Source organism: Saccopteryx bilineata, chromosome 7 (genome assembly GCF_036850765.1).
Source record: "Saccopteryx bilineata isolate mSacBil1 chromosome 7, mSacBil1_pri_phased_curated, whole genome shotgun sequence".
Taxonomy (NCBI): Eukaryota; Metazoa; Chordata; class Mammalia; order Chiroptera; family Emballonuridae; genus Saccopteryx; species Saccopteryx bilineata.
The window spans coordinates 92,936,548-92,957,462 of record NC_089496.1 but is presented as its reverse complement, the minus strand read 5'-3'; the positions used below and the strand labels follow the sequence as shown (position 1 = coordinate 92,957,462).

The 20,915-nt window shown below is 40.9% G+C and overlaps 1 protein-coding gene across 1 annotated transcript in view; it reads right to left on the bottom strand.

Moving 5' to 3' along the window:
- The window catches only part of SORCS3 (sortilin related VPS10 domain containing receptor 3), a 620,103-nt gene that overhangs the window by 8,935 nt on the left and 590,253 nt on the right, over window positions 1-20,915 (bottom strand). The window contains exons 20-24 of the mRNA XM_066239920.1: window positions 18,766-18,899; window positions 8,699-8,822; window positions 7,071-7,183; window positions 2,787-2,918; window positions 980-1,079 (exon numbers count right to left, since the gene is read on the bottom strand). Coding sequence (XP_066096017.1) covers window positions 980-1,079; window positions 2,787-2,918; window positions 7,071-7,183; window positions 8,699-8,822; window positions 18,766-18,899 — 603 coding nt within the window. The remainder of the gene's footprint in view (window positions 1-979; window positions 1,080-2,786; window positions 2,919-7,070; window positions 7,184-8,698; window positions 8,823-18,765; window positions 18,900-20,915) is intronic.

Below are 20,915 nucleotides of genomic sequence, written 5' to 3'. Positions count from 1 at the left end.
TTCTTTTCTTTTTCTTTTTTTTTATTAAGTGAGAGGCCAGGAGGCAGAGACAGACTCCCACATGCATCTCAAACAGGATCCACCCAGCAAGGCCTCTACAGTGCGATGCTTTGCCCATCTGGGGCCAATGCTCTGCTGCTCAGTAACCAAGCTAATTTAGTGCCTAAGGCAAGACCATGGAGCCATTCTCAGCTCCTAGGGCCAACTTGCTCAAACCAAGCCATGGCTGTGGGAAGGGAAGAGAGAGAGAGAGAGACAGAGAGACAGAGAGAGACAAAGGGGAGAGGGGTGGAGAAGCATATGATTGCTTCTTCTTCTTCTGTGTGTCCTGACTGGAATCGAATCAGGGACTTCCACATGCTGGGCCGATGCTCTACTGCTGAGCCAACCAGCCAGGGCACATTGGACCTCAACATTTGAAACCTCTTATAGCAATATGGGACATTTGGCAAATAGGCTCTCCCAGAGAGCCAAAAGGGGATGCCCAAAGGGACATGTCTTCTCTTATCACTTTTACTTTTCCAAATCAACCAATTAAAAGTTAATTCTTATTCCAATTAAAACTTACATGCTGTAAATCAAAGAGAGTTTTAAAGTCATTTGATTTGGCCTCCTAATCAAGATTCACAGGCTATGAAAACCTCAGAAACTAAGAGTCTGAGAATGGCTAATATAATCCTGACTGTTTCAGATTAACAACATAAATCAGGGTTCAAGGAAATTGTAAGTTTTCCCCAAGATCATCCAGGAATTCAATAGCAAGGCCATTTCTAAGAGAGTCTTCTCATCACCTCAACAGGAAACCCTGAGGAAGACATCATTAATCTTTCTAAACCATCCCCATGAAGTGGATGGAGCCCATACCACAAAGCCAGTTTCAGGCATTTATGGAGAGGTATTTGCAAACTGTCTCCCCCATTTTCTCTTCCAGGATGACAGGTCACCATACCCATTTCCCCGAGTCCCAACAGGCACTCACCTAAAGTCAGCTGTGTGACATACACAATGACTTGAACCCCTGGCTTCAGTTCAAACTGGACCAAGTTTTGGTTTAGAGCATTAAACAGCATCTCTACAATCTAGGGAAAAAAAGAGAGAGAGAGAGAGAGAGAGAGAGAAAGTCTTCGTAGGAAAGCATGACATGTGACAATGCACCCACATGGAGTAAGAGACCAGGGAAAACAGGCAAAAAAAAAAAAAATTGATCATGTTTAATCAGAGGACAGGCTATTGGGACATCTTTACCAATGTGGTTCTCTTGAAGCCCTGTGAAGCTTAAAAAAATGTAGTTGGCATTATTCACTTATACTGGAGAGGACAGTGAGACAGAAAGAGGTATGTCCAAAGTCACCTAGAGAATTCAAGTTGGTAACGGACACTGATGTTTCATTCAACCTCTAGTTCAGTGCTCTTTTATCCATGCCTTTTAATTTACCACAGAAGAACCTGTGGCAGGTCCCAATGAAAGTAAGTCATTCCATCATCAGTTCTTTAATCTGATTAAGTAATACACACAGGGTAGAAAGGCCCCTGCCAGGATCAAAGTGGGCACCTGTACTGCAGTCCACTCCTCTGCTTTTCTCTCTCTGAGACAATGGGAGACGAACATCAAAGCAGACGCTGCCTCCTTTTTATGGGATAATTCTTCCTCTTTACTTTCTCCCAGCCAGTCTCAGAACACATAACATCGATTCAATCACACCATGATTCCCACGTGGAAGCAGAGGCGGACTTCGGCTGTTGTCCCTAACACTTATCTCGCTGTACGCGCCTTAATATCACAGCTGCTATTTGTCACAGTAATTACCTATTTATCTAAATGGATGGATACTGTAGCTTCCAGATATAATTCATACATTCCACTCGCTATTTCAGAATAAAGAGGTCTTGTAAAAGTGATGTATGCATTAGCTGAATTTCTTTCTGGCCTACTTCACTAGGCAACCTGGAAATGCCGGGATTCACTTCATTTCCCAGAGAAACGAGTGCGATGACGTACGTCCACGCTGCTTGAGAAAGGCTGAGGAGGGGTGTGGGGGGAGGTGCTGGCCAAGTGAGTGGCAGAGGGTCGTGGGAGGTGTCTCTACAATGACTACCTCATTTGGGAGCAAAGGTGTTTGATTCATGCTGATGTTCAGCAGCCTCATTCTCACGTATTTTTATCTCTGACTTAGCGTCCTGAGAAGGCTGGGAAGGGTGGAGCAGAGCGCATGTACCAGGACTCCAGGAGGAGCAGGGAGTGAGCGAGGGAGAAGCGTGGCACTAGCCGTCTCCTTGCTTCCTGGATAGCGTGCGGATCACAGGAACTGTTGGCCTCTTTGGTAAGGTCAGTAAATCACAATCTCATTTGAAAATGCTGCTGCCTTAGTCAAAGCAAGATGCGGTGATCCATCTCTCTCCAACAAAACATGTTTAGAGCAGTCCCTGTTCTCCTCAGAAGCAGAACATAGACTGACAAGGATCTTCAAAAGACAAGAAGCACATTTCCCCAGAAACGGAGAAACTCAGATCCCTCTTTCTCACTCCCATCTCTCTCCCTAGGGACTTGTCATTCGGTGGGCGATAGAGCAAGGTACAGGGATACCAACTGCTGGAGTGAGATGACTGCTCCAGTCTGTGTGCATCGGAGCTTATTTTGGGTTAGGCTAACTATTCTTCAAAGACCTGGGTTCTGGACAAAAAGCCAATGGGAGAGACCTGTCTCCCTTTTAGGTTGGAATTAACTTTGGGTCCCCTTAGACTGTGAGCTACAGGCAAGTGCTCTGGCCAAGTCTGCCTTCACTTACTTGTTCCAGGTCCCCTTCGTTGCCTTTCCGCCTTTCTGTCAGGTTCTTCGGGGGGAGGATGAAGAGTTCTGCCGACGTGGGGAGACCAGGGAATACGGCGACCAGGACCTGGTCTTCCGGGACGCTGGTTACCTGCAGGGTGTGCAGACCAAACAATGAGGTCCCAGGGAAGCCAGCCCTCCCCAAGTCCACTACAAGGAGCAGAATACAGACAGCCAGAAGGCTTAGGCGCAGGTTCCAAAAGACACCCAGGCCTTTTTCCTGTTGCCTCCTAGAAGTGCAAAGTAAGGAATTATTAGTTTCACTCCCTTTTCTGCTCTCACATGCATTTTTACTGAAGCTAAAATACTAATACAAATGATTTTCAAATTACTGTTTGCTGGGAGCATGTGTAAAAGCTCCCCTTGTAGTTTTTGATTTTTCTGCACGTCAAGAGTTCTGGCCAATATATGAACATACTGGCTGCAAACGAGGAATAAAAAATTATTTAAAAATGTGGAAAAATGCAAATGGAAGGAGAAAAGCCAAGCAACACTGGTTTTTACTGACTAAAGCAGGATTTTTTATTAACTTAAAATAGCTAATATTGGTGAGGTTCCAATTAAGTGGTCCCCTCATTTGCGGCTGGCGGCACTAAAATTGATACATATTCCCATATTGTTGTTCAAAAGGCTATTTGAGGTCATAAAAACTTTCGGACCCTTCATTCAACAACTGTAACTTGGAGTGCCAGTCCTAAGGAAATCTAAAATATAGGGAAAAGGAATATGCAGGAAGAAATACTCACAACTTTATATATAATAGCAAGTAGGTGAATAAAACACAAATATTCAGAAAAAAATAGTAAATAAGAATATCATCAACCTGATAAAATGTTACTCCACCATTAAGATAATAATTTGTACCATAAGGCAACACGAAAAAACACTTAGGATAGCTGCATTCCGATCTATTTTCTTCTATTTCTTTGGTTATAACTCTATAAAAATAAAAATGGAGAGGAGTAAAAAAGCAAAACAAAACACTAAAAGCTGTTAAGATGCTGAAATGGTGAGTTAATTTTTCTATTCTTGAGTGTTTTGCAAAAAGATTATACTGCTTTATGATAAAAAACTTAAAAGTTAAGCTTCTGTCTGAAAGCAAATTCCTGAAGAGAACAAAACTGAGCGTTCCCCCTGTAAAGAGGATGACTATTCTTTCTTATGTGTCTCCTGAAGGTCTTTTATCCAGAACAACGCTTCTTCTTGTGCCAATCCAAATATGTTAAAATAGTTTTTTTTTTTTTAATTTAGAAAATTAAATTTAATGGGGTGACTTTGATCAATAAGAGTACATAGGTTTCAGGTAAACATCTCTATAGCATTTGAACTGTTGATTGCATTGTGTGCCCATCATCCAAATTTGATCATTTTCCATCACTGTATATTTATTTGTTTCTCTTTATTCCCCTCCTCTTACCCCCTAACTCCCTCCCCCTGGTAACCACTTTACTTTTATCTATGTCCATGTGTCTTATTTTTATATCCCACCAATGTGAAATCATATAGTTCTTACCTTTTTCTGATTTACTTATGTCACTTAGTATTATGTCTCAAGGTCCACCCATGTTGTAAATGACAATATGTCATCATTTCTTATGGATGAGTAGTTTTGATTTGGCAGAAATACTCGCCTTCTCCCCTGACGATCTCTGCCAGAAGTGACTTCCCCGTCAGCCTCTCATCCTAACCCTTCCAGAACACCACCTCCACCACAATGCTGGGACTTAGATCATGGCCCCTGTGACACATGAGCGCATTCATCTGGGACACTCTTTTCTCTGATAGCTTCTTCCTATATGCTTTCCCAGACAGTCCCGGGGACTCTGTGGCCATCTCACTCTTTTGAAAGATGCCTGACAGGGGAGAGACTCCATAAATAGTTGCTGGCTTTAATAGAAGTGGAGGGTTAGTTGTTTCTCATTTGCTCAGCTCTAAACCTAGGCCTAGAGATTAGAGTTAATGCTCAGAAATGCGGAAACAAAGAGCGAGAGAGACAACTTGAGGGGAAGAAATAAGCAGCAGTCAGAAGCAAAAAGTCCATCAAGCAGAGAGTCATCCCCCCCGAGGTGGCTTTGCCAGGGCCAATGCCCAGCTGGAAGGCATGACCCCGAGTAGCTGGAAGTCTCAGTGCCGAAGGATGTGGGACAAGAAAGCCTTATTCTGACCAGTAGAGAAAGCAAGTCTCCGGGGGCCAGAATGAAGACAAAAGGCAGAGAATCACCCAACGGAGTAAAGTGGCTGAGCTTGTGCATGCTGTAGACGGTGTCCCTTTGTCCCAGGGAACTGTGGTCTTGGGGAGCATCAGTCAGTTAGAGACCTTGGAGGCACCTTAGCATTACGTGTCTAGAGTCACTTCATCTTATCCAAAGGGTCATATGAGTGATTTCCCTTTGAAATGTTTAAGACCTAGGAGTCAACAGGCATGGCAGGTTATTATTATTTATTAGTTATTTATTGAAAAGCTTGTACATTTTAAAACAAGACAATTGCGGTTGTTTCACAGTCAAAGGCAACCAAGGACAGCCTTATTTTCATCCCTTTCTATGAAAAATCTCATTGCAAAAGGATTTGAGGTGAAGTTCATTCTTTGACAACTCCCCACAGGAATGGCTCTTTCATCATTCTCTTTTACTACTTCTTCCTTTCTGTCAGTTCCTTCTCCACGTCTTCCCTGGAGCTTTCTTCTCTGTCTTGGGAAGCACTGGCATCCATGTTTACCCTGCCCTCACTCTCTGTAAGGGGGGTGTCTAAGGACTTCCAGAGCCTCAGTTCCCACATCTCTACCTCCAGCTGGAGCTTCCTCTTGATCTTCAGATCCATATTTTCAGCTCTCCTGGTTATCTTAGCTCAACTGTTTCTCATGTCCTCCAAACGTGTATGCAGGATCAAATCACGATTGTTCCCCCAGTGCGTTTCCTACATAGTCCCCATCCCGATTGCCTACTCTCATAAGCAGAAACTGTCTCTCTCCCTCTCATCCACCACTGCCTTTTATTAGTCACCAATGCCACTGGTCATCTTCCCAAGTAGCCTTTGGCTCTTCCAAAGAATTTCATTATCTCTGTCTAGGATAATCTTTTGTGAACTCTCCCCACCCCCACCCTATCCACTTCCCACTGTTGCAGCCCATCCTTTGTATTGCCGCCAGGATGGATATCTGATACAAATCTATCATCAGGATTTCTTACTAAAATGAAAAGCAACACATTTCACGCTTCCCAGTGCCTATAAGAAGCATGTCAAACCCCTCTAGCTTCTCAGATCCTTCACAAACTGACTTAACCGTCCTAGCTCAAGATGAGCCACACTCGCCCTTAAAACTGAGAGGCTGGCTCCACTAACTCTACCATGTTCGAAATAACCTGAGCTCTTTCAGGTGTCCACGGCTTTGTACATGCTGTTTGTTCTACTTGAAAGATATCACCCTCTGTTAACTATAGTAGTATATATCCCTTAAAACAGCCCAAGTATCTTCTTCAAAGACCCTTCTGATAGGTCATAAGTACTTATTGAGTCACCAATATGGGCCGACTCTGCACTTTTCTGAATAAAGTGAATCTCACTTCTCTCCGTGTTCTTGATATGCTTTTGATATACTGGCCTACCTCTACCATAGAACTAGTTGCATATTAACATTGACCATGTTTTATTCATCATCATATTCCAGTGCCTAGTTCTGAGCAAAAGTTGACAAAACCCTTTCAACTTTCTCTAAGGCAAATCTGACCTTGGTTAACTCTGTAGCATCTGTTGGCATGCTCTGTGTCCTGGCCTGCAGCCTTCTGATTGCAATGTGTGGTCAACAGTAGTCTTTGGAGTCTAAGTGTCTGATTAAGAAAACTCAATTGGCGGACAAAAAACTGACCAATTGAATTATATCAATATAGATTCAATGAGTGGTCCTCATTATTTCATTAAAGGGGTCAAGTTCTTATCTTAGAAAAAAATTGGAATAAATAGAAGATAAATATAGGGCCAATCTCCATCCTTAAACACTAAACCTCTCTCTCTCTCTCTCTCTCTCTCTCTCTCTCTGTATGTGTGTCTCTTTCTCTCTCTCTTTCTCCTCTCTCATCTGGGCCCCACCATCCCTCCATTATTCCTTCACTCCTTCATTTATTCTTTCTTTCTTTATATAGAAAATTCTAGTTAAACTATAGTTTAAATCCATGAAAATATATTCTGGAGGACCCCATCTGGATCTTTATTCATAAAGACTGGAACAAATATAAAGCCAACTTACTTTAACCAGAGCTTTCTTGATGACATTGCCAATATCTTGCCTCCACTCGGGAATGTCAGGGTTGTGGTGATCCAGGTTAGGAGAGAAGGATAACAGCTGGGACTGGAAGTATTCTGAAAGAAGAGAGAGTATGTGAGTGAGGCCGAGGAAGGGTGTGATAGGCGAGAAGACGCCACAATCACCATGCTTCAGGGGGAGGGTCTGCTCTTTCATGGAGCCTCAACTCTAATTCCTTCATTTCAGCCTGTTTCTTGGACTCTAAAAAAAAAGTGGGATTTGATGGCTGGAAGTAGATTTGTGCTTCTATCATTTTCCTGAGTTCCTAAGATCATAAGCCCTTCTTGTAAAAGAATACTACCTGAAATGAAACATAAGCGAGAAACCCCAGAAGGAGACTTTTGCTGCTGTAGGTGGCACCACGCAGAGCCAGTGACAAAGCACAAACAAGTTGGGCTTGATGAGAATCAAATCTTGTGCCCATCCCTCATTTCCTCTGTCCACCCTGCCAGCACTGCCTCGGGCGGCTGGAGGGTAGGTTGAAACATCTAGGGTGTGTGTAATGTTCAATTTCTTGGCCTGGTTGGGTAGGTACACAGCTTTGTTCACTCTGTGATCACTCATGAAGCTAAAACACTTATGATGTGTGCTTTTCTGTATTATATTTACACTTAAATAAAAAAATGATTTAAAAAATCTCCAGGGAAGGGGGGAGGGTGCTGTTGGGAGGGGGGCAAGGGGGATGTTGAGGGGAATATGGGGGATGCATTCGGGGTGACCCTAGAATCTATGTAAACACAATTAATTAAATAAAAAATATATTAAAAAAACAATAATCTCCAAGGTGCCCAATGAGAAAGCCTGAATATCAAGTTTCTAAGAGATATAGGAAAAGACAAGAGAAACTAATATAGCTTTCTAGAAAACCCCCGGTATGGGGACTTTGGGGGGGGGGCCTGGGGGAGGTTCTGTGGGATGGTAGTAAAGACACAATTTTATTTAAAATAAATTTAAAAAGTAAGAATAGTTATCCAGGATTGAGAACAGGATAGTGGCCCTACATACCACTGTCCTGCCTTGCCCCATCCTTACATTCTTAGCCTTACATTCAGCCTTCGCAGCCAATGACATCATAATCTCCATCAATCAGAAAAACACATGGGCTATGTATAGTTTATCTCAGCCCCCGACCTATGAGCATTTCAAGGGTAGGGACCATGACTCCTCCAACTTTTGAAACCACTGGTCCCCACCCTCACAAAGAGTGGGTGCTGCATGTATATTGGAGACAACTCCATAGGGTATTAGATCTAGATGCTTCTATGGTGGTTTTTCCAGCTCAGTATCATTTCAATATATGATATGGTAAGTCTCTGTCTAAAGAGACCATGAGGTTGTGATGTAGATACATCCCAGAAGATAACAAATACCTAACTGTGCCCTGCTTCTCTTATAAGCCCTGTTTTTATTCAGGAACAAGGTAGGAAAAAGGTTTGGATACCTCTTGGGGACATACATAACTTCCCCATGACCTGGTAAGTTTCTAGAGCAGTCATCAATTTTCACTAGGACGGACAGAGGGGACTGGCTGGGTAGGAGGAGGCATCACAAGGACAGTTTTCAGGGCTTACCATGAACTGCAATATCTTTTGTGTCCTGGATAAGGGCATTCCCAGCAGCCACCTGAACAGTGATGGTGTTGGTTCCCTCTGCAGGGAACGTGAAGGAAATGCTGCTATCTAACGTGATGAGGGGCTAGACAAAACAGAAAGACCAAGTTAATACTCTGTGGGCCGTGAGGTTTCCTCCTATCCTGTATACCTCAGACTGTTACAATTCTGTACATCATTTGCATATTCCCAAGAGACCCTAACTTGAAAAAGGAATAAAGAAAATTACACAGTTTCCCCAAACTGTGATTATATCCAGTATCTGAGAAGAGTATTAATAAAGTCAAAACACACTGTGAAATATTAATCCTGAGAAACAAAGATAAGACTGGACACCCTGGATTCTGTCCCTTCTCCTGGGGCAAAGTATGTAGAAGCAGCTTTTGTAACTTATTCCTGTGGGTCCTGGAAGTAGGAAATTATTTCTCTTCTCTAATATTCCATGTCACTTGCATTTTCATCTTGTATTCCATTGGACTGTGAGACTATTCAGAGAAATGACCCCACTTTATTGACTTTTCTGACACCCGCCCTTGGCACACTATCTTCCACATAGCAGAATATATATATAAATTGGATGCCTAGTCAACTACTGGCTTTTTATTTTATTATGTCTGTGTTTTCCATTGCAAGCCATTTCTAACATTTTTAATAGATTGGAAAACATATTAACATATACATCTGTGATCATTTTTTAAATCCTATTTTTTGTTTTATTTTTCTTCCCATAACAGATGAGAATTGGTCTAGGATAAGGAAAGAAACAGAATAACTTTTTTTCCCCTGTGAATTAGGGTCTTGATAAAATCAGGTACTTATTGAAGAGAAGAGAATGAAAATCCTGAGCTTGAAGGAGTCCCTATTCAGTGGTCTTCTTGAGGCCCGTGCCCCGATAAGTTCTTTAGTGTTTGCAAGGTAAGACATTAATAGGAGGAGGCTTCTCCAAAGCAGCTCATAAGGAGATATCACAAGACTAGATGAGGAGACTCTCTTTCCTCTCTGTATCTGGATGACAATGGGATAGACAGTAATAATACGCCAGCTGGGAATACAGAAAGCTGCCCTGTAAGTGGTGGGTGTCCACTGTTGCAACCCCATGCATCTGCCTGGGTTGGATGTTTGGGCCAGAATCTTGCAGGGGCTCAGAGATGCAGCTTATAGTGTCCCTACTGCGAGGCTGGAATTCCTTTCTAGCTCAGAATTTTCAACAGGGCCTCTGAAATTATAATTTGATTTCTTCTGCTTTAAAATTCCAGAGGTCCATATTATGACCAGGATGATGGCTAAAGTTGTGCAGGATTAAAGATAGTGCTCTAAACTTTTGACACCTTTCTTCATTGCTAAATGAAAGAGAGAAATTGAATATGGAAAGATATATACTCATTCCTTTACCTAAGGGTAAACCCCAGAGTTCAAGCATTCTTCTCTATTCTTATGGGTCTATGATAATACACACAAGGGTGTGGACTTGTGAATTAAAGAACAGATGAGGTGCAAGTAGGTTCAGTGAAGCACTTTGCCTTCAATGGGCCAATAGTGGCTGTTTAGTATGTTCTGTGTGGAGAAGGAAGCAGAAGTCAAGTTGGGTTTAGCACAGCAGTGTTGATCTTGGCCATGGAATAAGGGAAGAACAGGTTGCCATCTGTTGCATGACAAGAACAGAGATGTTAAGAGTCTGGCTATGTTACTATGTTAATAAATAACCTGGGCAAAGTTTGTTCCCCTTACTCCGGTCCTTATTTTTATCTGTTAAATAAAGGGTTGGGGTTAGGTGAACTGTAAGAACTCATTCCGCATCAGAATATACAGGATGGATGAATGGCTTCAGGCACACATTCTAGTGCCTACTGGTCAACTCATTAGGTCTTATCTGCCAGAATACCTTCAACTGCTTCATTACCTTAGAAAAAGTTCAGTTTTACAAGAAATTGCAATAATTATTTCTATAGTAGCTGTACCATTTGACATTTTATGACTTAGAATCTTAGTCCTGGAAATTTAATCAAGATAAAAGAAATATATATATGTCAACAAACAAAAAGAATGTTCATAGCAGTATATTTCTAACAGCCAAAAACTAAGAAAAGCCTAGGAGAATTTATCAATAGAAAATGAAATGGATGAAGATGTCAAATATATTTATACAATGAATATAAAAGAACAAATAATGATGTACACAAGAATATACACAAATCCCAAAACCATAAGAGGTGAAAGACACCATAAACACGTTATAAAAGAATTCAAATGGTATAATTACATTTACATGAAGTTCTAGAACAGGAAAATCTTATCTATGATAACAAAAAAATAGTGGTGGTTCTGGGCACTGGGGGTGGGAAATGATGGAAAAGCATGAGAGAACTTTCGGGAATGACAGCAATACTATATACCTTGGTAGAAGTTTGTGCTATAGGTAGATGGCTTTGTCAGTACTCAGGAAGTTCACACTTCCAATTTATGCATTTCATTATTGACACATGATATACCCCTATGGAGGGGAATGTAAAAAACATTGAATTCTTTTACTATTTTTTTTTTTTGTATTTTTTTCTGAAGCTGGAAACGGGGAGAGACAGTCAGACAGACTCCCGCATGCGCCGGACCGGGATCCACCCGGCACGCCCACCAGGGGCGACGCTCTGCCCACCAGGGGGCGATGCTCTGCCCCTGCGAGGCGTCGCTCTGCCGAGACCAGAGCCACTCTAGCGCCTGGGGCAGAGGCCAAGGAGCCATCCCCAGCGCCCGGGCCATCTTTGCTCCAATGGAGCCTCGGCTGCGGGAGGGGAAGAGAGAGACAGAGAGGAAGGAGGGGGGGTGGAGAAGCAAATGGGCACTTCTCCTATGTGCCCTGGCCGGGAATCGAACCCGTGTCCCCTGCACGCCAGGCCAACGCTCTACCGCTGAGCCAACCGGCCAGGGCCTCATTGAATTCTTGTTAACAGTTCACAAGCTAAAATTTTGAGGGTAAAGTATACAAGTGTCTGCAATTAAGTTTGAAGTGGATCACAAAGTTAATATCTAGTGACAGATGGATAGAGGGATGGACAGATAAATAGACATGTGATAAAACAAGCATAGTAAATAATGGTAGATTACAGGTGGTGGGTATATGAACATTCACAATAAAATTATTTCAACTTTAGTGTTTATTTGAAGTTATAAATGTTTGGAAAGAAACAAAACAAACAGGAATAATCAATGCATTTTTATTTTTCTCGACTCCATGAATTACTTTCTCTGATCATGACGATATGACATCGGCCTTCTGTTTGTGCCCTCAGTTGTCTCTCAGCTCTTCCCACCTCTTCCCACCAGGATGTTTTCCTCCCTTCATAGTGATGGACCATCACTGCTTTCGTGTCCTCCTCTTCAGCTCTCAGTGGCCTGCCCCACCCTGCCCCCTCTCTTCTCTCTGTACACTTTTCTTGTCTGTGGTCAGACTCAGGTGGTTGGTACTGTACCAGGCAATGACCCCCCTTTCTGAGAGGACTGGGATTCCTCTTACCCCAGCAGACTTGATCTCCCCATCTAGCTGCTTCCCTAGGAGATCCAGGGGCCAAGCAGGACGCAGGGCAGCAGGACAAGGGAATACCACCCCACTGGCCCGACAGGGCTCTGAGCCACAGCAAACAGACTGTGCTGAAAGGTAACAGGTGATCTGCAGGGGGCAGGCCCCAGCCTTCCGTGCTGGGGACGTGGCAGGAGCTAATTTTGTTTTCCAAATTGCTTTTGTTTTTCATCAGCTGTTAGGGCATCACGGCAGAGATCATCTTCCTTGCAAAGCTGGGACACTCAACAGGATCTTTGAGTTCTTTGTTGGCCACCAATATCAAGTCACAATGCTAAATTAAATCAAGTATTTAAGGTTCATTTATGGAATCTATAGGCAAGCAGACACATTTATTAAGCCAGGCCTCTGTTAATCCCAGCAAATTGGCCTTTCGAGGCCCCACAAATCCAACCGGCAGCCGGCCAATTGACTTATTTCTCTGCCTCTGTGCTCTGTCCAAGCTGTAGAGCCAGCACTCAGGGAGTGCTGCTTAGAATTCATCACATCCTGCCTAGGCCCCTTCCCACAGAGAATCCCTCATGCACATCAGGCCACATATTGTCCACTGAGCCCAGCGAGAAATCAACAAAGCTCTTACTGACTATTTACTTATAAGATTTCCACCTGACCAATTAAACAGGGAACTTCAGGGAAATCTTTGGATGCAGCCTACACCAGTCTGCCAGACACAGTAAGTCAAGTCAGGATTAAAGATTATTATGCAACCTGCACAACTCAAATGTATAACTTGATGAAAACTGCCATTCCCAAATTGGACAGACTATGTAGTCAATATGCTTGTCTTACTCAAAACTTTCAGCAGATTATATAGAAATGTGCAAAAAGTGCTTATCATATAAAGTGAAAAAGGTAGAATGTGTAATTTGGATATACTATGGTTAGAACTATGTAAATATCTCTAAAATACAGACAAAAAAAACCACACCCAGAAATAATTAAAGTAAAATAGTATGTGTAGAATATTATTTGCGACTATAAGGTTAATGTGAAAATTCATTTTGGAAAAACAAAAGTCCTCAAACACACACACACACACACACACACACACACACACACACACATCCAAAATCCCTGCAAAATATCTCAGTGTTTAAAGTGTCAGTCCCATGAATCTGATTCTATCTCCCATCATTCTATCCTAAATCTGAGTTTCTATGACAAAATAAAAAGCATCCATTTATGTCTTTCATAAGCCACCTGTTATCTATCTACCTTACCTTTCATTTCATTCTCTGGTTTCTGCTTATGGGAATCCTCTGCGTTGTTTGAATCAGTCTATATAGAATACACAAAGCCCAAAACCTTAACAGTACACACAAATCCCTTTCTCTTCTCTCTGCCTCAATTCTATTGCTCCTTCAATGCAGCTTAGGACTAATTTTAGAAAGGGCTCATTTCATGACCAACTACCTCTGTGTCCATCACCTCCTAGGCTGCTGGACTGGACTGAAGTAATATTACATTCATTAGAATACAATATCTATTACTTTACCATCACTATTCTTAGATGGGAACCTCTTATTCTCAAGTAGATTATATTTCTTGAAGGCAACAATTGGAATCTACACCAACTTGCATTCCTCACAACATGTAACACAAAATACAGGCTCTTGAGAAAGATCCATGGGGCAACTGGTTCAATGTCACTGATTCAATGTCACATCTCTGCTGATAGGTCTGCGGGTCTGTGAGCCTATATTTAGCTTTCAGGAATGCTTGCTGGCTTCTACTTCCTTATATACTACACAGCTCACCACTCATTGTATGTGTGGCCATCCTGGCTTCTGCATCTAATGTAGTTTCCCTGAAGGTGTTGTGTGTGCTGTTATTCCCAGGGGCACCAAGCAGAAGGCTATATATAAAGAGCTGGGTATTGATTATTATTGAGAGGTGATTTAGTTCAAACACCTGGGTGAGCCATTCCAATTCACCTAGACACCACACACACACACACACACACACACATCCATAAACAACACTTTTCAAGTTATGAGCCTATTTTCTCAGTAAAATGGCATAATTTCTATCAGAGATATCCTAATGATTAAACAAAATAATATATATGAGATTTATACAAAGAAGAATGAGAAATAAATGCTTAAAATTAGTATGAGCCCCTTTTGTAGATCGGGGTGCTAGTCAAAGGGAACCAAACAGCTCTAGAATCAGAACACTCCCCATGAAACCAAACACAGGCATTCATTTGTCATACAAAGATGGTGCTCAATGGATTCATTATTGGATACTGAGACCACCTTAATGTGTTTATGGCATGGTGCTAGGAAAAAGCACTGAAAATGTACCTCTTTCAAATGAACCCAGTCTCTATTCTTGGAGGTGAGAGGAAAATCCGTGGCCCAAGTAAGATTTGTCACTGAGCTGTAGATGTTCTTGATTCAAATGACGAGCACACACAACAGCGACTGATATTTTCATGGGCTTAGATGTGTTATAGGAGCTTTATATATTTTTGTTTACATGATCCTCAAAGCAAAAGTAGGATCTATCTTACTACAATTATTCAAACACTGCAATGAACAAAACTGAGGCCCAGAGAAATGATAAGACTTAACTGAAGGCATGTAACCCAAAAAAATCTGAAGCTGGCCTCCAATCCACTTTTGCATTACTTCAGAACCACTCTCTACTCATTCCTTTCATGTATTATTATTCCCTTGGTTTTCTGGAAACAAAAACCAACCAGTAAGAACTTGGAGATCTTGGTATTTGGGCACCACTTCATGCTTGGTAGATATTCCTAACCAAAAAACCCTCATGTCATCATAAATTAAATAAGAACTATAACGTCCAGTAGTTTAAAAATCCCCGTATTCATCACAGCATTATTCATGTTGGCAAGACAAAGAAACAACCAAAGTGTCCCTTGATAGAGGACTGGGTAAAGAAGATGTACATATATACATTGGAATACTACTCGTCTATAAGAAATGATGACATATTGCCATCAACATGGATGGACCTTGAGACCATTCTACTAAGTGAAATAAGTGAATCAGAAAAAGCTAAGAACTATATGATTTCACACATAGGCATAGATAGACTCATGGGCATAGATAAAAGTGAAGTGGTTATAAGGGAGAGAAGGTTGGGGGACTAAGGTGAGAGAAAGAGACTAAAGAGGGAAAAATATATGGTGATGAAAAATGGTATGACTTTGAGTGATGGGTGTGCAACATAATCAACAATTCAAATGCTATAGAAATGTTTACTTGAAATCTATGTATCTTATTGATCAATGTCACCCCATTAAATTTAATTTTCTAAATAAAATGTTAAAAATAAGAATAAATAAAAAAATACAAATCATGTACATTTGAAAAAATAAAAATATCCCTCTCACAATTTATGGCATCATATAGATTAGGTAAATAGATAGATATTTCAAATAATAACTTGATTTTCCTGGATTAGATTATTAGTATCCCCGCTTTAGAGAAAATAACACTAAGACTTAAATCAGGTGATTTGTTCAAGCTAACAGAGAAAATCATTAGAGAGATTGCAACTAGACTCTCCAATCCCTTCATTGATTTTTTTGTTTATTTATCAAATATTTATTAGACACTGTCTGGTATTTTGGGTCTAAGAATCAGAACTTGAAGGAAAAAAAATAATGCCTACACCATGTCTTCAGTTCCTTGCAGGCTGCAGTGTAAATCATTGTGTTGACATTTACCAAGAACTTCCCCCTTGTACACAGTCATTTCTCTGTAAAACTCATCAGTAAATGAACAGTAACAGGAAAGAATTCCCTGGCTTGGCAGTCAAAATATCACATCATCAAAGGAGAAACAAACTTAAATTTCTTCTCTTTCTCACTTTCTAAGCTGCCCAAATGATTTTTTCTTTTTCCTTCATCATGCATGTCTGTTGGCTTTTGAAGTAGGGTTTTGGGTCTGTCACCTCTATGGGACAGAGTGACACAGCTAAAGCATCCTGGGACTAAGGGTGAGGGTGGTATGTGGTAGGTGGGAGTTAGGAGAGTCCCACAATTAACCAACTGTTTAATTAACCCTGGGGTGCTCATCTCACACAAGGGGCTTTGCCTCCTTAATGGACCAAATGGGGATCTCATTAACTCACCTCCTTACCCATTGCTTGGTGAGCAATAATCACAGAAATACACCACAACAGTCGCCTGTGCTAAGAGATGGATCTGAAAGTATAAAGCCCGGATAATGCACAGAGAAAAGGCTCCTTTTGTTCATGAATCTATGTCTCTTTTATTAATCTGTTTTATCTCTCAATTTTTAGTACAAAGTAAAAGGCAAATCTATTCAGTGAGTACCTAAGCATGTTACCAGGAGAGACACACTCTTTCACGGCACAACAATCACAATAACACAGATATTATTCTTTCTGTGTGCAGTTGAGTAAATTAATTTTTAGGTCAAATATCTTGACCAAGCTCACATGGCTATATCTAGCAGCGCTGGAACCTAACCTATGTCTCTTTGATTCCTATCATGAAGGGGCTGAAGTTCTCTTTGGTCATCTCAAAACAAGCAAACAAAACCAGCATTTTCCATTTATGTTTTAAAAAAATTACTGCACCAGCAACTGAATATTTATTACCCCTTACTTTAGATCAGCGGTTCTCAAACTTTTTGAAGTCAGGGTGCATTTAAAATTCTATAAATAATTGTAGGTGCACTATATATAAATTTCTGAGAAATATGTTATAATAATTAAGTTAAATATTAAAGGAAAAAAATATAAAGTCCAAGTGTGCTTTTATGGTAATTAAACAAAATAAATATGACAAAATTAAATTTATTCTGACATTAAAAAACATTTTTATGTTACATTTTTTGAGTAATACCTTTAGAATTCATAAAAAGAGGGGTTAAAATAAAAAAATGACACAAAAGTTATCTCTTTGTATATATAGATATATTCTTAGTAAGATTTAGTAAATTTGGCAGGTCCTGGCATTAATGTGTTAAGTTTTTTTCATTCTTGTGTTTATGAAAAACATGAGCATGATGTGCCCTAGCGATTTCTTCAATGTTTGGGCATATATTTGAAAGGTAAACTCTCATTTTCTCATCAATATATTGAAGAATTCCTCTCTTTTTACTCTTAATTGTGTTGAGTGCAAAAAAACCCCACCATACATACCATCTTAACTTTACATCAAACAAAGGATAGAAGAAACTTGCCTCCAGTCTTTCCAGGGAAAATGGGGGGTAGTGTAAACAATCTAGCACCACAGCTTAACAGCCTTTTGCAACCTCATCAGGCAAGTGAGGTGGGGGGTTGGGCAGACTGTCAGTTTACAGCCAATTCCCCACACCTCTGCCCCCCAAAAATCTAAACTCCAAAAACCCTGTTGGTTTTTTGGTGCCCAACGGGCACATATTTCTCTGGAATACCACAGGGCACGCCTGGAAATCTTCTAGGGCTCTTCTAGAGGGCCCTGGCGCACACTTTGAGAACCACTGCTTTAGATATTGAGCATATCCAAGTCTGATAGGATAGCTTTCTTAAATTATTTAAAAACCAAAAGGTAGGGACCTAAGGTGAGCAATGCCAATCACAACAGAAATGGCCAAGGGAAATGCAAAGATAGAAACATGGACAGAGAAGAACACTAAGCTCCTAAACTGAGGGACCCTCAGCCTAAATGTTCATAGGATCTGGACACAAGTGTCACAACTACCAGAGACTAGGAACGGGGAGTATCTGCAAAGTTCAGAGTTTGGCCCCTTCAGTACTTGTCTTTGTGACATGGTGACATCAGTGCCATGCCTAAGAACAACTCTGGTCTTCTGAGAAGAACACCTTGGAGGTCTTAAACATTTAAAAATTATTTTACTTTTGATTTTTATTTTTTTAGAGAGAGAGGGAAGGAGAAAGAGAGAGAAAGATCAGTTTGTGTTCCAATCAATGCCATTCATTGGTTAAATCTTATATGTGCTCTGACTTGGGATTGAACCTGCAATCTTGGCGTATCAGGATGACACTCTAACCAACTAAGCTATCCATTCAGGGCTAGTAGCTCTTGATAAGGATTTTTTACATGCTCTGCCCCATTTTCTCTTTACAACTTTACATTTAAATATCTAATTAATATTTTGCAAATCAGGTTATCTAATCTCAGAGATGCTAAATGACTTCCTTGATATTATAGCTAGTGGAAATGCCAGGATTAAAAGCAGATGGAACAAAGAAAGTTTTAGAAATATTGATCACAGGAGCAAGAATGACCAGATTTGTATGTTTCTCAAAGTACTCTTTCTTCCTTAGGGTTATTTGAACTTTCCCTATAATAATAATAATGAACTAGGGAGTTGTGTTGTATTCAGTTATGCAGATTCCTAGCTTCATCAAGTACATCCTCTTGCCCACATCCCCAGTGTCTCCAACATCAACACAGAAGCTGGAGCGTTCAGAATAGATCTAATCAGACACCAAGCAAAAAGAGCCAAACCTTTGTGCTATTGCCGAACCACCAGAAATAGGTAAGAGTCCCCAGCTGACTGGGCCAGACAACTGCACTGATGTTGACCTCCTTATTTCTTATGGCGACAAATGGAACGCGAAGATGAACATGGTCCACAGGACCTAAAGGAACGAGAAAAACAATGTCAGTGTTTAGAATCCTGGATTCTTATTCTTAACCTTCACATATAAGAAAACAGGTATCATAGACTCACAATGTTGAGGTGTGTGTGTGTGTGTGTGTGTGTATGTGTGTACACTTACAGTGAAGCACCGCCTATTACAAGACAATCAAATTGGGCTTCAGATTTTTTCAGTGACATTTGAACTTAATTTACATCTGGTGAGCCAAGCCACATATGCTTAGGAAACTCCAATCCAAGGAAAAAGCAACTTTACTAGACACTGAGCCAATAAACAGGAAGAAAAACAGCAGTTGCTTTCATTTCTGACCATTAGCCTATACAGTGACTCGAGGTCAATGCATTGTATGGAGGGCTCTTCCATCATCCCCAACTGGTTCCATCCTCTTCAACCATCAGCCACTGTGCCTGCATTGGGCAGTACTCAATGGGTGCCATTCAGAAGCAGGCAAGGCTGTTTTACGAAAAGCCAAGATCCCATCTCTCTAAACTGCAGGAGAAACAAATGCCAGCTTCCCAAATAAGAAAAACACTGTTTGTAAAAAGTTGACCAAACATTTCTTTTTTTCCCTCTCAGGAGACTGAGATAAGCAGCATTAAGTTCTAAGGTAAGAGAACATACAGGAACACACTCTATGCATAATAGATGAAGATTTTAATTAAATTCATTTCCAAAATAAAATGGGAAGAGGAATATGCTAATAGAAAATGATAATATGTCAGTGTTGCATTCGTGGGATAGATGTGTTATTATTTAACTGTCTTTGGGATTTTCTCCCCACCTCCACCCCTCCCTCATTCCTTTTCCTTTTACCCTTCCTTCCTCCCTCTATCCCTTCCTGCCTCCCTCCTTTCTTTTATTTTTTTTTCTTTCCTTTCTTACTTCCTCTCCCTTCCCCTTCCTTATGTCCTTTCCACTTAATCAAATCCAATTAAACTATTCCAATTATCTATCTGTACACATGAAGGGCACATCTTCCTGGTTTCTATTGATTAGTGAAAGTAACCAAAGGTTACAACTACAGCAAAGACATCTCTTTAGCCTAGGGATCTTGAGTGTTTCTCATAGGTGGGACACTTTTCAGGCCACCTACCTTTGCTATTTGCATCATTAGTCATTTTGGAAACAGCCCAATTCGAACTGAAGAAATGACATGAAAACAGATGGAGGCATCTCGTTTTTGCTCTGGTACAAAGCTGTAAGATGATTTCCTCTATCTTATAGAGCCTCGACCCTATCACAGATCAGTACCTTGTCCTAAAAATGAGGAGTAATACTTGCCCTGCATTCCTTATGGAAATAAAAACATATGAAAGTGATGTGTGGCTGTTAAAAGTACCATATACAGAGTGTCTGTAAAGTCATGGTGGTGCACTTTTAACTGGTCACAGGAAAGCAACAAAAGATGATAGAAATGTGAAATCTGCACCAAATAAAAGGAAAATTCTCCCAGTTTCATATCTATTCAGTGCAGTTCGATGTGGGATCACATACAGATTTTTTTAGGGCTCCTTAGGTAGCTATCTCGTATAGCCTCTACAGACTTGTCACTGACTGATGGCCTACCAGAACGGGGTTTCTCCACCAAACTGCTGGTTTCCTTCAACTGCTTATCCCACCAAGTAACGTTATTCCTATGTGGTGGTGCTTCGTTATAAATGCACCAATATTCATGTTGCACTTTGGTCACAGATTCAAATTTAGCAAGCTACAGAACACACTGAACTTTCCTCTACACGGTCCACATCTCGACTGGCATGGCCGTGGGCTGCTCCACTGTATACACGGTGTTATGTCATCATCTGTGCATGTGCACATGCTGCCACATCATCCTACAGAAACTGGGAGGGTTTTCCTTTTATTTGGTGTAGATTTCATATTTCTATTGTCTTTTGTTCTTTCCTGTGACCGGTCAAAAGTGCACCATGACTTTATGGACACACTGTATTTAATTATAATATGGCACTATTCCTATGCCCACCACCATGACCGTGC